Raw genomic sequence first — 13,353 nt, 5'->3', positions numbered from 1 at the left:
AATTTTATTTCTTCTCTAATTTTAATTATTTATTTCCTCCTACTAAAATTGGGTTTGGTTTATTGTTGCTTTGATAGCTCACTTTTGATGCCTTTCCAATTTCTATTTTTTTCCCTAAATATTTATTTATTTGAGAAGCAGAGTTACAGAGAGAGAGAGAGAAGGAGAGACAGAGAGAGAGAGAGATTTTCCATCTACTGGTTCACTCCCCAAATGGCTGCAATGGCCAGAGCTAAGCAGATCTGAAGCTAGGAGCTAGGAGCTTCCTCCGGTTCTCCCACATAGGTACAGGAGTCCAAGCACTTGGGCCATCTTCCACTGATTTTCCAGGCCATAAGCAGAGAGCTGGATTGGAAGAGGAACAACCAAAACTTGAACTGGCACCCATATAGGATGCTGGCACCACAGGCAGAGGCTTAAACAACTATGCTTCAGCACTGGCCCCTCCAATTTCTTGATATAGGCACTAATTGCTATAAACTTCCCTCTTAACATTACTTTGCCATATACCATAAGTTTTGATACATTATGCTGTCCTCTTCATTTATTTTCAGGAATTTTTTTTATTTCTTTTTAGTTTTCTTCTATGACCCACTGTTCATTCGGGGGCATGTTGTTCAGTCTCCATATGTTTGCATATTTTCTAAAGATTCTTATATTAATTTCTAGCTTCATTCCTTTGTGCTCAGAAAAGATAACTGATATGATTTCAGTATTTTTGAATTTGCTGACTTGCTTTATGCCTTAGCATACGGTCTGTCCTAGAGAAAGTTCCATGCATTGATGAAAAGAATGTGTATTCTGCAACTTTGGGATGAAAGATTCTATATATATCAGTTAGGTCAATTTGGTCCATATTATTGATTAACTCTGCTGTTTTCTTTGTTGATGTTCTGTCTAGTTGATCTGTCCATTGATGAATGTTGGATGTTAAAGTCTTCCATTACTGTTTTATTGGAGTCTGTGTCTTCTTTGAGATCCACTAACAATTATTTTAAATAGCTAGGCACCCTCACATTGGGTGCATATAAATTTATTATAGTTAAATCTTCCTGTTGAATTGATCCCCTAATCATTACATAGCGCTCTTCATTTTTTTTTTAAGATTTATTTTATTTATTTGAAAGGCAGAGTTACAGAGAGAGAGAGGGAGAGAGAGTGGGAGAGGGAGAGAATAAGAGAGAGATGGCGGGGGGAGAGAGAGAAATTTCCCATCTGCTGGTTCACTCCTGAGATGACTGCAATGGCCAGAGCTGAGCTGATCCAATTCTAGGAGCCAGGAACTTCTTCAGTGTTTCCCACGTAGGTGCAGGGACCCAATGACTTGGGCGATCTACTGCTTTCCTAGGCCATAGTAGAGAGCTGGATTGAAGTGGAGCAGTCAGGACTCGAACTGGCGCCCATATGGGATGCTGGGACTTTAACCTGCTGGGCCACAGCTCCCCCTGCCCGCCATAGTGCCCTTCTTTGTTTTAACAGTTTTTGTGTTAAAATTTATTTTTTTCTGATATTACGATGGCTACATCTGACCGTTTATGCTTTCCATCCTTTTACTTCCAGTCTGAGTGTATCTTTGTTGGTGAGGTGTGTTTCTTGTAGACAGCAAAGATGGGTGTTGTTTTTCAATCTAGTCAGCTAGTTTGTATCTTTTAATTGGAGAATTTAGGCCATTTACATTCAAGGTGACTATTGATGAGTGACAACTAGGCCCTGCCATTTTTCTGTGAATATTTCCTTTTGTTTGCTTTAGATTTCCTGTGTACTTTTACTGGGAGATTTTTCTGCCTTTGTATTCTTTCCTAATGACTCTCTTTCTGTATTTTTGTGTGTGCACATCGTTAAGCATCATTTGTAAGGCTGGATAAGTGGTGGAAAATTCTTTCAGTTTCTGTTATGGAAGTTGTTTTTGTTGCCTTCATTCATAAATGAGAGCTTTGCAGGATACAGTATTTTCTGGGTTGATTTTTTTTTTTTTAAGACTTGTACTAATGTCTCTCCATTCTCTCCTGACCTATAGGGTTTCTGATGAGAAATCAGTGAGTCTCATCAGAGAGCCTCTAAAAGTAATCTGGTATTTCTCTTGGGCACATTTTAGAATCTTTTCTTCATGCTTTATTGTTGAAAGTTTGACTACAGTGTGTTGTGGTGAAGATCTTTCCTGGTCATGTCTTTTAGGAATTGTCTTAGTTTTAGGAGTTTCTTTCTTCAAATTAGAGAAGTTTTCTGTAATTATTTTACTGAATATGCCTTCTAATCCAGCTCTCTACACTTTTGAAACTCCTATGACTTGTATGTTGGATTGTTTGATCATATCTCATAAATCTTGAACACTGTTTTTAATTACTGTAATTTTTTTCTTTGTGGTCTGACAGAGATATTTCCAAAGATTTGCCTTCTAGCTTGGATGTTCTTTCTTCTTCCTCACCGAATCTGTTGTTAAGGCTTTCCATTGTATTTTTTATTTGACATACTGAATTCTTAATTTCTAATATTACAGATTGATTTCACTTCGAAATCTCAATCTCACCATAAAAATTTTCATCAGTGTCATGTATGGACTACTTTAACTCATGAATTTCTTTCTCATTGCTTCTGAGTAATCCCTGTGATCATTTTTCTTTTTTTTTTTGACAGGCAGAGTGGATAGTGAGAGAGAGAGAGACAGAGAGAAAGGTCTTCCTTTGCCGTTGGTTCACCCTCCAATGGCCGCCACGGCTGGCGCGCTGCTGCCAGTGCACTGTGCTGATCCGATGGCAGGAGCCAGGTACTTCTCCTGGTCTCCCATGGGGTGCAGGGCCCAAGCACTTGAGCCATCCTCCACTGCACTCCCTGGCCACAGCAGAGAGCTGGCCTGGAAGAGGGGCAACCGGGACAGAATCCGGCATCCCGACCGGGACTAGAACCTGGTGTGCCAGTGCCGCAAGGCAGAGGATTAGCCTAGTGAGCCGCGGTGCCGGCCATGATCATTGTTTTGAATGCCTTTTTAGGCATTTCATCAATCTCTTCATCTTCACATTCTATTATTGAAGTGTTGATATGTTTCTTTGGAGTAGTTATGTTCTCCTTATTCTTGCTTCTTGAATTTCTGCATTTATTTTTAGTTATTTGTGGAAATACTTGTTGATTTTCTCTTCTGATGGATTTTATCTTTGAATTATGCCTCTGTGGCTTATTGGAGTGTATGTGCTGGGTGTGGCCAGGAAGCTCTGGTCAGTGCTCCAGGGTGGGGCAAGAATCCAGGGTGACACCCAAGTTAGGCATCGTAAATCTCCTCTATTGTCTGCAGGGGAGAGGGTATAATTACGCTTCTTGGCATAATCAGCCTTGCCTCCTCTCTTCCAAGGTGGTCATTGACCAGGGTTAGCCCACATTGGGTACACCCCGCCCCTTCCACCCTGGTGCATGGACCTTACAAAGGATCTGTGTAATCCTCAGTGTGAGCAAGGCACCATCGTAGTGGCCCACCCTAGGTCATCAGGGAGTTCTGAGCCTCTGATGCAACACAGTGATTGCCCAGAGACTCAGCCACACCTAGATACCCTGTCGTCCACTCACAGAGTATGGAGGATCCACTCAGTCTCACGAGCCTGTCCTGTCCATGGAGAGAACTGAGACATTCCCAGAGCCTGCTGCCTATGGGCGTCTGCCTTGGCAGTTTGAACCCCTGAACCTGTGATATGTTGAGAGCATGGGGGTACCCACAGTCCTATGTGGCTGCCCAGACCCTGTCAATTCCCAGCCAATCTCAAAATCAATAGAGAATGTAGATTTTTCCTCTGGTAAAACCCTCAGTCACAGGTCCACACAAGAGGTGCCACAGCCTCTACTGGTATCAAAATGTTGCCATCTCCCCAACAGTTGCTGGGCGCCTTTGTGGAGGGATTGAGGCACAAGAAATGTGCTTTTCTTTCACATGATTAGGCAGGTACCCTGCCCTCCACTAGGGCTGCAGACTTGACTCAAAGGCAGTGTGGTCTGTAAGTCCCTCAGGCAATATCACTGGCGGCCCATCTGCTCTCCCCTCCCTCTCCAGAGCTAAGTGTGCCCTCCAGCTTCCCGCTGCGGCAGTTCTGTGTGGTTTGCGTGACCATTGCTCTGCAGCCACACAGTCCACACTGTTCCATGGCGTCCGTCTTCCCTCTGCAGTATTTCTATTGTAAACTTTCTCCAGCTCTCCACTGGGAATGCACTGCTTCCGCTTTTCTTCTGCTGTTTTCTCCCCTCATCAAAAGCAGTACGTCTTTTCCTTGCTCAGCCATCTTGGAATCCCCTGACCTCCAGCTTTTGTGTGTGTTTCTGCCTGGAGGAGTGTGTGGAGGTTCTGGCAAGTACTTATCTCTGACCAAAACAAGGGTAAGGGGCTTGGGGCTTGGGGTTACCTGAGGATCTTTGGTGAATATTTCCTCTGTAGGCTGCTATGTAAGAAACAACAATTTGGTTACATTTAGAATTGCTATCCACCCCGTCTCCCACATATTTACTAGGGTACCTGGAATAATGCCAGGCCCATGAAAAGAATCCAGCAAATCATTCCTTATTAATAGAAAGATAAAATGGCCTTGGCCTAATGAAAAAGAACCATGTAAACAAGGATGATTATGAGGCCTTTTGTTAGACAGTTGTGAATATAGATCAAAAGAAAACTATCACAAAGAAACACATAACAGAAGCTCATTGTCTGATGTAAAATCACATGTTTGTCACTGCAGTTCATTGCATTCAGCTTTATACTTTGCACTGTGACTGGAAGCACATTGTGTTACAATTATCTGTGCTGTACCATCCATTTGTAGACTATGTTGTACAGTGGCACTGGGGTCAGTAATCATGTCTTTGCAAGATGTTAATAGGGAAGTTCTGAAAAAAATGTTTTAAGGTTAGGTCTAGGAAATTCTGTGTAACCGAAGTTAAACAGGTTCCTGTACTGTAGGATCCCCAGAGGCCTTACTCAGAATATTCATTGTGAAACCCCAAAGTTTGAGGTATAGTATGTAACTTTTCCTCAATGTTCCCAACTAAATCAGTTGTTCAAGACACGTCTTTCACATTTTACAGAACAGTGTTGCTTAGGATAGTTTTGGAAACATTAGTGTAACAAAATAAAGAAATAATGCATTTAAGATGTAAACCTAGCCATGTACATGGAATACTGTATAAGAATTAAAGGAGGGGAGTTAAGATGTTGTTTGGTCATCGGCATCCCATATTGAAATGCCTGTGTTTCAGTCCTGGATCCACTAGCAATTCCAGCTTCCTGCTATTATGCACCTTGAAGGCAGCAGGTGAGGGCTCAAGTTCTTGAGTCTCTGCTACCTATGTAGGAGACCAGGATTGAGTTCCAGACTCTTGCTTTGGCCTGGCACAACCCTGGATCTTGCAGGCATTTGGAAAGTGAGAGAGCACATGGAAGATCTCTGTCTCTCTGCCTTTCAAATAAAATGAAAATAAATAATTTTTTAAAAAGAAGTGGGAGAAACTAGAGAAATGTTGAACTTCCTGATTTTAATGTCTGGTGCATAGTGTGAATCAAGAGTTCATTTTTCTGGAAAATTGCTTTGTGCAAATGAATGCTTTTCTAGTATTATATGTCCAATTTAAACTGAATAATTTTATATCATTTTATTTTGCTCTTATAGTGAAAAACAAAATAAAATATCGAGCTGAAGCCTGTATAAAAATGCAAAAAACTATTCGAATGTGGCTTTGCAAAAGGAGACACAAACCTCGGTAAGATGGGTAGTACGTAAAGAACCTTACAAAACTGAATTACCTTAATACAAAGTGGAAATACAGTCATAATGGAAAACACTTTTGATTCTCAAGGTCTTCGCTTATGTTCTTTGTAGCATGATTATAATCGTCTGCTTGTAAAATTTGAAATTAGCTTATTCATTCGTTATTTCGTTCCTTATCTCAGTCTACAAATTTGAAGTGGTTTTTGAAAACCTCTCAATATGGCCTTTTGTTGGAAACCACCATCTTCTAGTAATTTGCTTAAATGACAGACAAAAAGGGAAAGAGGAGAAGCACCTACTCCTTACATGTTCTCTGGCCCTTTTTGTAAAACATGGAGTTGTTGCTTTGGCCACATACATTGAATATACAAGAAAGGTAACATTGTGGGCATCAGGGGGAATGTGTATGATTCAAAAAGAAAAACTCATAAACATCACCGTTGCAATACAGGAGGAGTCTCAGTATTACTCAGCCTGCTTTTGCCATTGCTATAAAGAGACAGGGGCAAGATTCAGGCCAGGAGAATCAATGTACCTATTGAGCATATTAAGTACTCTTAAGGATTGAGATGGCTTCCCGAAATGTGTGAAGGAAAATGATCAGAGAAAGAAGGAAGCCAAAGAAAAACATCCCTGAGTTCAACTAAAGCACCAGCCTGCCCAACCTAGAGAAGCCCACTTTGTCAGAACCAGTGGAAAGGACCCTGAGTTGCTGGAACCTGTTCCCTATGAATGTATTGGATAATAAGTGTAAAATAAATAAAAATTAAATCAATAGCCTATGAACTGATAAAACAAAAACCATCATTATTATTTTAATAATTTTCAAGATTGTAGTAATTACATTTTGTCTCATTGTAAATTTCATCTTTATTTCTTATTTTAGTTTTTCACTTTAATTTAGACATTTTAAACTTGAAAGTCTGAATAATTATTGATCTGTCATGCCCTTTCAAAGAGATTAGGTAACTTCTTTAAGTTCTCTAATTTGAATTCTGCAAGTTTTAATCTAAATACAGAGGATTTCATTGACAGGTATCAGTGTCATTCATACTCGTATTTGATTCTTTTTATCCTCAATACAAGATCTGAAGAAGAGAATACTAAATAATATTGAAAGCAAAAGTGAAATATTCTGATTAGCAATATCTGTTTGGCATTTTATTATTGAAAAAAAATGTACCTAAAGCATTGAATAGTACAGTTAAACTCTGATGAAGTATTTTCCTTACAGTATTGATGGCCTGGTTAAGGTGGGCACACTGAAAAAACGACTTGATAAGTTTAACGAAGTAGTAAGTGCATTGAAGGATGGAAAACTGGAGATGAACAAACAGATCAAAGATCTTGAAATTTCTATTGATGCTTTGATGACCAAAATTAAGGTATGTAATTTTAATGCAAGTGGCTTTCAGTTTTTTTACAGGGATGCGTGTTCTGAAAAAAGTTATGGAAAGATTTCAAAATGTTTTTTGCACCAAAATAAGCTTATCTTTTAATTCCATTTCCCGTGAAATTTTTTTTTTTCATTTGAGATGCAGAGAGACTGAGACAGAGTGTGCTTCTTTCCTCTGGTTCACTCCCCCATGCCCAGAATGCAGGCACTCGATTACCTGAGCAGTCAGCACTGCCTCCCAGGATCTGTATTAGCAGGAAGCCAGAATCAGGAGCAAGAGCCAGGAATGAAAAGTTGGGAATCAAACCCAGATACTATGATGTGGGATATAGACCTTTTAACCACTTGACTAAGTGTCTGTCCCTCCTATACTCTATATATTAGCTACCACAAATCAAAGAAAACATATGATATTTGTCTTTTTGGGATCTGGCTTATTTCACTAAACATAATGGTCTAGAATTGCCTCCATTTTGTTGCAGAAGACAGTATTTCATTCTTTTTTTATGGTTGAATAGTATTCATTAATGTATATGTTCCATATTTTCTTTATCCAGTCATCAGTTGATAGACATAGCATATATCTTTTTAAATATTTATTTATTTATTTTAAGATTTGTTTATTTATTTGAAAGGCAGAGTTAACAGAGAGGCAGAAGCAGAGAGAGAGAGATATCTTCCATCTGCTGGTTCACTCCCCAAATGGTTGCAACAGCTGGAGCTGGGCTGATCCAAAGCCAAGAGTCAGGAACTTTCCCATGCAGGTGTAGGGGCCCAAGGACTTGGGCCATCTTCCACTGCCTTCCCAGGCCATACCAGGGAGCTAGATCCGAAGTGGAGCAGCCAGGACTCAAACTGGCACCCATATGGGATGTTGGCACTGCAGGTGGTGACCGCATCCACTAAGCCACAGTGCTGGACCTGAGTCTGTGTCTTAAAGCTGTTGTGAATTGAGCTGCTATAAACATGGGGGTACAGATAACTCTTTTATGTGGTGATTTTATTTCCTTTGTGTATATTCTTGGGTGTGGGTTGGCTGGGTTATATCGTAGATCTCTTTTCAAACTTCTGAGGAATCTCCATGCTGACTTCCATAATGGTTGTACTAGTTCACATTCCCAACAAACTGTGTATTTTGATACCTTTTTCTCCACACCCTTGCTGGCAATTTTTATTTTTTTACTTTTGGATGATAATCATTCTAAGTGGGTTGAGGTGAAACCTCATTGTGGTTTTTATTTGCATTTTCCTAACGGCTAATGCTCCTGAGCATTTCTTTCTTTCTTTTTTCATTTCTTTTTAAAGATTTATTTATTTATTTATTCATTCATTCATTCATTCATTCATTTGAATGCCAGAGTTACAGAGAGGAGAGGCAGTGGTGAGGGGTCTTCCATCTGCTGGTTTACTCCCCATATGACTTCAACAGTCGGAGCTAGGCCGATCTAAAGCCAGGAGCCAGGAGCTTCTTCCAGGTCTCTTAAGTGGGTGCAGGGGCCCAAGGACTTGAGCTGTTTTGTGCTGCTTTTTCAGGTCATAACAGAGAGCTGGATTGTAAATGGAGTAGCCAGGACTTCAACCGGTACCCATATGGGATGCTGACACTGCAGGTGGCAGCTTTACCCGCTATGCTAGAGCATTGGCCCCCTGAGCCTATTTTTGTATCTATTGACCATTTGTATTTTATCCTTTGAAAAATTTTTGCCTCTTTGTATCCTTTGCCCATTTATTACTGGATTGTTTGTTTTGTTGTAGTTGAATTTCTTGTGCTCTTTTTGTATTCTGGAAATATAAAGGATTAATAATCCTTTATCAGATACATGGTTCTCACATATTTTTTCCCGTTCGGTCAGGTGCCTCTTTGTTGAATGTTTCCTTTGCTGTCCAGGAGCTTCTTAGCTTGTTGTTATCCCGTTTGTCTACTTTTGTTTTTGTAGCTTGTTCTTCTGGGATTTTAGCCAAGAAGTCTTTACCTATGCCAATGCCTTGTAGTGTTTCTCCTATTTTCCTCTAGTAATTTGATGGTGTCAGGTCATAGATTTAGATCCTTGATCCACTGTGAGTTGATTTTTGCATAGAGTTCAAGGTAGAAATCTCATTTCATACTTCTGCTTGTAGAGGTCCAATTTTCCCAACACCATTTGTTGAAGAGACTATCCTTTCTCTAGGGAGTGGTTTTAGCTCCTTTGTCAGAGATTAGTTCGTTGTAGACACATGGATTAGTTTCTGGAGTTTCAGGGCCGTCACTGTGGCATAGCAGGTAAAGCCCCTGCCTGCAGTGCCGGCATCTCATAATGGGTGCCATTTCGAGTCCTGGCTGCTCCACTTCCGATCCAGCTCTCTGCTATTTGCTGGGAAAGCAGTAGAAGATGTCCAAAGTCCTTGGTCTCTTGCACCTGCATGGGAGACCCAGAAGAATCTCCTAGCTCCTGTCTTTGGATCGGCACAGCTCTAGCCATTGTGGCCAATTGGGGAGTGAACCAGCAGATGGAAGACCTCTCTCTAGCTCTCTCTCTGCCGCTCCTTCTCTCTCTTTGTAACTCTGACTTTCAAATAAATAAATAAATAAACCTTTTAAAAATTTTCTGGGGTTTCAGTTCTATTCCACTGTTCAAATGTCTATTTTTGTGCCAGTACCAGGCTGTTTTGATTATAACTGCCCTGTAGTATATCTTAAAATCAGGCGTTGTGATGCTTCTGGCTTTGTTTTTTATTGTTTAAGATTGTTTTAGCTACTCAGGGTCTCTTGTGTTTCCACATTAATCTTGGGATTTTTTTTTCTAGAGCTGAGAAGAATGTTCTTAGTAATTTGATTGGGATTTCATTGAATCTATAAATTGCTTTGGGTAGTAAAGACATTTTGATGTTATTAATCCTCCCAATCCATGAACATGGAAGATTCTTCCATTTTTTGGTGTCTTTTATTTCTTTCCGTAATATTTTGTAATTTTCTTTGTGGACATCTTTCACATCCTTTGATAAATTTATTCCAATATATTTAAAAATATTTTTGTAGGTATTGTTAATGGGACTGATCTTTTTTTTTCTCCAAAGAAACATTTTATTTAAGGAATATAAATTTCATAAGTACAACTTTAGGAATATAGCGATTCTTCCCTCCATACCTGCCCTCCCACTCACATTCCCTCCCTTCTTCCTCCTCCCTCTTCCATTCCCAGTCCCAGTCTCCATTAAGATTCATTTTAAAATAACTTTATACACAGAAGACCAACTCTATACTAAGTAAAGATTTCAACAGTTTGCACATATGCACACACAAACTGTTTGAGAACAAATTTTACACTTAACTCTCATAATACAACTCATTGATGACAGAGGTCCTGCATGGGAAGTTAGTGCACAGGAACTTCTGTTGTTAATTTAACTATTAACACTCTTATATATGACATCAGTGACTGCCCGAGGCTCATGACATGAGCTGTCTAGGCTATGGAAGCCTGTTGAATCCACAAACCCCATCAGTATTTAGACAAGGCCATAAACAAAGTGGAAGTTCTCTCCTTCCTTCAGAAAAAAAGTACATTCTTCCTTGATGGCCACTTCTTTCCACTGCAGTCTCACAGAGATCCTTCATGTAGAACATTTTTGCCACAGTACCTTGGCTTTCCATTCCTGAAATGCTCTCATGGGCTTTTCAGTTAGACCAAGATACCTTAAGGACTGATTCTGAGGTCAGAGTGCTACTTAAACTGATTGTCATTCCACGAGTCTGCTCTGTGGACTGCTTCCCATGTTAGAATATTCTCTTTTATAATTCTATTGATCCTATTTATTGATTGCTATAATACTTAATCCTATCTATATATTCACTTTAACACTTTATATGGTCACTTTAACACTTAAGATGGCATTTTTACCACCCAGATTAATGGATTTGGAGTACCATGGCAAGTTCTTAACCCTTAGAAGTAAGTCTGTAGGAATGTATGCAAAACTATACAGCTTTACAGTTACATTCCTCTTCCCTGTCTTATTCCCACTCTTATTTTTTACTGAGATCTATTTTCAATTGACTTTATACGCATATGAATAACCCAGTGTTAAGTAGAGTTCAACAGATAGTATGAAGAAAAAAACTGTTTCTCAACAGTCAAGACAAGGGCTGTTCAAGTCATTGCTCCTTGAAGTGTCAATTTTACTCCTAAAGATTTCCTTTTAGGTGCTCTATTAATTCCCACATATCAGGGAGAACATACGGTATTTGTCCCTTTGGGACTGGCTTATTTCACTAAGTATGATGTTTTCCAGATTCATCTATTTTGTTGCAAAAGGCAGGATTTCATTTTTTTTACCACTGTGTAGTATTCAGTAGTGTACATATCTCATATTTTCTTTATCTAGTCTTTGTTTGACGGACATTTAAGTTGATTCTGTGTCTTAGCTATTGTGAATTGAGCTGCAGTAAACATGGGGGTGCAGATAACTCTTTTATTTACTGGTTTCATTTCTCTTGGATAAATTCCCAGGAGTGGGATGGCTGGGTCATATGGTAGGACTATATTCAGATTTCTGAGGTATCTCCATACTCTTCTATAGAATGGGACTAATCTTACAAGTTCTTTCTCAGCTGTGCATTCATTGTTTGTGTATAGAAAAGCTATTGATTTTTGTATGTAGATTTTATATTCTACAATTTTGCCAAACTCTCTTATGAATTCCAGTAGTCTGTTAGTAGTCTTTTGGTTCCCCGGTATATGGGATCATATCTTCTGCAAATAGGGAAAATTTGACTTCATCTTTTTCAATTTGTGGGCCTTTGATTTTTTTTTTTTTTTCTTGCCTAATGGCTTCTGGATAAAACTTCCAGAGCTATACTGAATAGTAATGGTGAGAGTAGGTATCCTTGTCTGGTTCCAGATCTTAGTAGAAATGTTTCCAACTTTTCCCCATTCAATATAATGCTGACTGTGTGTTTGTCATGAATTACCTTTATTGTGTTGCGAAATGTGCCTTCCATACCCAGTTTGCTTCAGGTTTTCATCATGAAAACATGTTGTATTTTTTTTTAATTTTTTTTTTTTATTTTTGACAGGCAGAGTGGACAGTGAGAGAGAGAGAGAGACAGAGAGAAAGGTCTTCCTTTTTGCCATTGGTTCACCCTCCAATGGCCGTCGTGGCCGGCACATCGCGCTGATCCGAAGGCAGGAGCCAGGTGCTTCTCCTGGTCTCCCATGTGGGTGCAGGGCCCAAGCACTTGGGCCATCCTCCACTGCACTCCCGGACCATAGCAGAGGGCTGGCCTGGAAGAGGGGCAACCGGGACAGAATCCGGCGCCCCGACCAGGACTAGAACCCAGTATGCCGGCGCTGTAAGGTGGAGGACTAGCCTATAGAGCTGCGGCGCCGGCCTGTATTTTTTTTTTTCAAGATTTATTTATTTATTTATTTATTTATTTATTTGAAAGAGTTGCAGAGACATGGAAAGACAGAGAGAGAGATAATGTCTACCCACTTGTTCCCTCCCGAGATGGTCAGGGCTCGGCCAGGCTGAAGCCGGGAGCCAGGATCTTCTTCCAGGTCTCCCACGTGGGTACAGGGAGACAAATGCCATCCTTGCTTTCCCAGGCCATTATCAGGGAGCTGGATCAGAAATGGAGCAGCTTGGACATCAAGCGGTGCCTGTATTAGATGTTGGCATCACAGTCAGCAGCTTTACCCACTGTGCCACTTCAGTGCTGATCCTGAAGGGATGTTGTATTTTTATCAAATGCTCTATCTGCATTCATTGAGATAATCATATGGTTTTTCTCCTTCAATTTGATAATGTGATATATCACATTTATTGATTTGTTTATGTTGAACCATCCCTGCATCCCCTCAGATAGAAAGTATTTTCAGTCCTTCTAGTTAATCAAATGAATTTTGAAGCACAAAGATACTTTTTTATATAAATATTTATTTATTTATTTGAAAGGCAGAGTTACAGAGAGGTAGAGGCAGAGAGAGAGGGTCTTCCATCTGATGGTTCACTCCTCAGATGGCTGCAATGGCTGGAGCTGCACCAATCTGAAGCCAGGGAGCTTATTCCTGGTTTCCCACATGGGTACAGGGGCCCAAGTACTTGGGGCATCTTCTGCTGCTTTCTCAGGCCATAGCAGAGAGCTGGATTGGAACTGGAGCAGCCAGGACTTGAAATGGTGCCCATATGAGATGCTGGCACTGCAGGCGGGCCTTTACCCGCTCTGCCACAGCACCAGCCCCA

At 40.2% G+C, this 13,353-nt stretch overlaps 1 protein-coding gene across 8 annotated transcripts in view; it reads left to right on the top strand.

The window, feature by feature from the left end:
- MYO6 (myosin VI) overlaps positions 1-13,353 on the top strand; it is a 173,917-nt gene that overhangs the window by 134,756 nt on the left and 25,808 nt on the right. For all 8 annotated transcript variants that reach the window (XM_008263127.4, XM_002714538.5, XM_070073859.1 and 5 more), the window contains exons 25-26: positions 5,637-5,727; positions 6,970-7,120. In XM_008263127.4, the coding sequence (XP_008261349.3) occupies positions 5,637-5,727; positions 6,970-7,120 (242 nt within the window). The remainder of the gene's footprint in view (positions 1-5,636; positions 5,728-6,969; positions 7,121-13,353) is intronic.

Source organism: Oryctolagus cuniculus, chromosome 5, assembly GCF_964237555.1.
Source record: "Oryctolagus cuniculus chromosome 5, mOryCun1.1, whole genome shotgun sequence".
NCBI classification, from domain to species: domain Eukaryota; kingdom Metazoa; phylum Chordata; class Mammalia; order Lagomorpha; family Leporidae; genus Oryctolagus; species Oryctolagus cuniculus.
This window is presented reverse-complemented; position numbering and strand designations above follow the sequence as displayed.